Here is a 3,206-nt window from a genome sequence, read left to right as displayed (position 1 = left end):
GTCTCTCTTTCTGTCTCTGTCTCTCTGTGTCTCTCTTTCTGTCTCTCTGTCTCTGTCTGTGTCTCTCTCTGTCTCTCTGTCTGTCTTTTACCTTATTGAAGCAGGGTTTCCCAGTGCAGCCTTGGTTGTCCTAGAACTCGCTCTGTAGACCAGGCTGGCCGTTCTTTTTCAAGCATGGGTACCAGGTCCTCGTGCTCGCCAAGGAAACACATTACCACGCGTGCTTTCACTCTGTTCCTGATCCGTTCACTTTGAAGAAGTGTAGCCTGACGACCTGTGTTCATACGCAGGAAGTCAGCAGACTGTCCGCTGTGTGCTGTCCTCTGCCCTCCACCTTTGTCCACGGAGGGCACGTGTCCTCCCCACACAAAGTAAGTAACCGAGTGTAAGGAAATAGTAAAGAAAGGTCATGTCTTTGGATAGGCCTTAGACTTGGGGTTCCTCCTGAGTGCGGGGCTCCGGTCCCCCCAGGTTAGGCGCTAGCACCCTCATACTTCTGTGAGCTCTTGTGGCCGTGCTGCCTGCAGGGGGCTGTACGGGGCAGCAGACCACGTGGGCAGAGCCCAGGGCCAGGATGTGGTTGCTGGAACCAAGCTCAGGTCCCAGGGAGAGCAGCGGGTGAGCTCAGCTGCTCAGGCCGCTCCCCAGCCTGCTGGTATTTCAGCAACAGTATTTTCAGTGACTTCTGTCATGTGTGTGGAGAACATGTCAGCATAGAGAGATGCTCCCTCAGGTGGGCAGGAGGATCCAGAGTTCAAGGTCACCCTCAGCCACACGTGTGACGTCAGCCTGGGCTCGGGAGCCCTTGTCTCAGAAGACATGCAAAGCTCCATGGCACCTCTGCCCTAACAGTCCCAACTGCAGCTTGATGGGGGAATCTCAGGGGTCCCCACCCCTGGGTGGAGCCACAGAGGGGAGCCAGCCTTCCGGAGGGTCCCCTGATTGAGGGTTAGGCAACAACCCCAGGCAGTCAGCCCTGGAAACGTGAACACTCAGCAGGCTGCAGCTGTGTGTTTATTCATTTACATGCAAATGTCACAGCACAGCGTCGAGAAAGAAGGGAACCCCAGGAGTTTGGAAAGGGCCTGGGGGAGGGGAAATGATGTTATTATTTTTTTAATTAAATGTACAATCAACAATTCTTTTTGAGGCAGTTTCTCTGTATAGCCCTGGCTGTTCTGGAACTCACTTTGCAGACGAGGCTGGCCTTGAGTTCACCTATAGACCAGGCTGGTCTTGGTTCACGATGCCCATCAGCCTCCCACCTTTGAGGCTGGGACCTCACCTGGCTCAGAGGCCTCATCTGGCTCAATACTGGCCATTTAATGTTCCGTCTAAAATGCAGGCGCCGGCGAGGAGGCAGAACTCCAACTCTTGCCCCTGCTCCGTTGCTTGCACCCGACAGATAATCTTAGGAGCTGGGTTGGTGTCATTGTCCCCTGCATTCCCCTCCACCTGCCCGTTTCCCATCAAGAACGTTTGTACATTTTAAGCCTTTTATTGCAAACAATACACAGGAGGAAAGAAGAGAAAAGACAGGCCCGATGGCCACACCTGTGATCCCAGTGTCTGGCACGTTGAGGCGGGAGGGTCAGGAGTTCACGGTCATCCTAGGTTACAGAGAGAGCTTGCGGCTAGCCTGGGCTACATGAGACCTTTTCTCTCAAAACAAAAGAAAACAACAAAAAGTTTAGTGAATACAGAAAAGCAAAATTGGGTCGGTGTGTTCCTAGACCCCCAAACACCCACATTCTGGCCACTCGGCCCCAGAGATAAGCACTCTCTCTGCTCTAGACCTTGAAACCATGTAGCCTGCAGGAGTGCAAGTGTTACTGTTTTTGTGAGAGTCTCCCAGCATGGCAGGTGACACTCAGCTGCCGCTTTCACGCCACTGTGTGCCTGACCACGCCTGTCATTCCGCTGTTTCCAGCTGTGGCTGTTATCTGTCCTGCTATTCTGCATAGTTTGGGGGACACATGAGCCAATTTCTGTTGGGGTAATAGACCCAAGAGCGGGGCTGCTGGAAGGATGTCAATTCTGCTTTAGAGAGATACTAAAAGGAAAAAGAAAACAGAGTTTTTGATCTTTCTCTCTCTCCTTTCTTCCTTTTGAAACAAAGTCTCTCTGTGTAGCCCTGGCTGTCCTGGAACTCACTCTGTAGACCAGGCTAGCCTCGAACTCAGAGACTCTCCTGCTTCTGCAGTGATGAGATTAAAGGACTGAGCTGCCATGCTTGACAGGGTCTCACTGGACCTGAACTTGTGAAGGCCTTGCAGTGACCCTCCTGCCTCAGCAGCCTGGGCGCTGGAATGACAGGCTGGGATCACCATCACTCTTGTGAGAAGTGGGGTTTTAGAGTGAGTGGCAAGGTTTGGCCGCGGGGTCACAAAAGGCTCATGTCCTGAAGGCGCTGGGCCATGGGGTGGCGTTGGAAGCTGGCTCTTGGGGGACAGTGAGAAGCAATGGGGGGGGCTGTGGCCAGGGGGTTCTTACTTTCCTGTCATTTTTTAGGGAGCCCACATCAGGGGCCAGAGCAGCGAGAACAGGAGCGATCCCAGAGGCGCAGTCTATGCCGGGAGCCCCAGGGACACCCCCAGAGCGACGGCCAGCCCCAGAGCAGCGAGCGGCAGGGCCCGGGGAGCCTGGGGAGGGGCGGTGGACGTGGCGCCGGGGAGGGTCCGTGTCACCGAGTCCCGGTTGCAGAGGTGGCCTTGGCAGCAGTGGCCGCGCAGGTCGATGGACGTCCAGGGGCTGGTGGTGCCCATGGTGGTGCAGGAGGGCCGGTGGCACGTGCGGATGTACACGGGCACCGAGAAGTTGCCTGGGGGAGGGGAAGGCGGTCAGGCCTCCGCGACAGCTCAGCTTCCGGCTCCCTCCCACCCAGGCCACAGGGAACCGTGCCTCTCCGCAGCCTCCGCCGCAGGCCTCCATGACCCCGCCCGAGGCCATGCCCCCATCGCAGCCCTTTACCGATGGTCATCTTGCCGTTGCCTTGGAAACAGGCACTCTGGCCCTGGTGGCACTGCACCCGCCTGGACCTCTCGGGGGCACAGTCTTCTGGGTGGACCCCCAGGCAGGCATAGCACTCAGTGCCGCTGAGCGTCGGCGGGTCGGGCGCTTGGAGACGACAGTACGCGAGGTTTAGACGCTGCTCCCGGCTGGCAGTGCGGCCTGCACACCACGCTGGCGGAGGTAACGCCCCGCCC

The 3,206-nt window shown here is 56.9% G+C and overlaps 1 protein-coding gene across 1 annotated transcript in view; it reads right to left on the bottom strand.

The window, feature by feature from the left end:
* Positions 1–1,030: 1,030 nt before the first annotated feature.
* The window catches only part of Lypd5 (LY6/PLAUR domain containing 5), a 3,158-nt gene continuing 982 nt past the window's right edge, over positions 1,031–3,206 (bottom strand). The window contains exons 3-4 of the mRNA XM_055619408.1: positions 2,971–3,117; positions 1,031–2,821 (exon numbers count right to left, since the gene is read on the bottom strand). Of these exons, the coding sequence (XP_055475383.1) occupies positions 2,568–2,821; positions 2,971–3,117 (401 nt within the window). The 3' untranslated portion in view covers positions 1,031–2,567. The remainder of the gene's footprint in view (positions 2,822–2,970; positions 3,118–3,206) is intronic.

This window comes from Psammomys obesus, unplaced genomic scaffold (assembly GCF_907164565.1).
Source record: "Psammomys obesus unplaced genomic scaffold, mPsaObe1.curated_primary_1811, whole genome shotgun sequence".
NCBI classification, from domain to species: Eukaryota; Metazoa; Chordata; class Mammalia; order Rodentia; family Muridae; genus Psammomys; species Psammomys obesus.
This window is presented reverse-complemented; position numbering and strand designations above follow the sequence as displayed.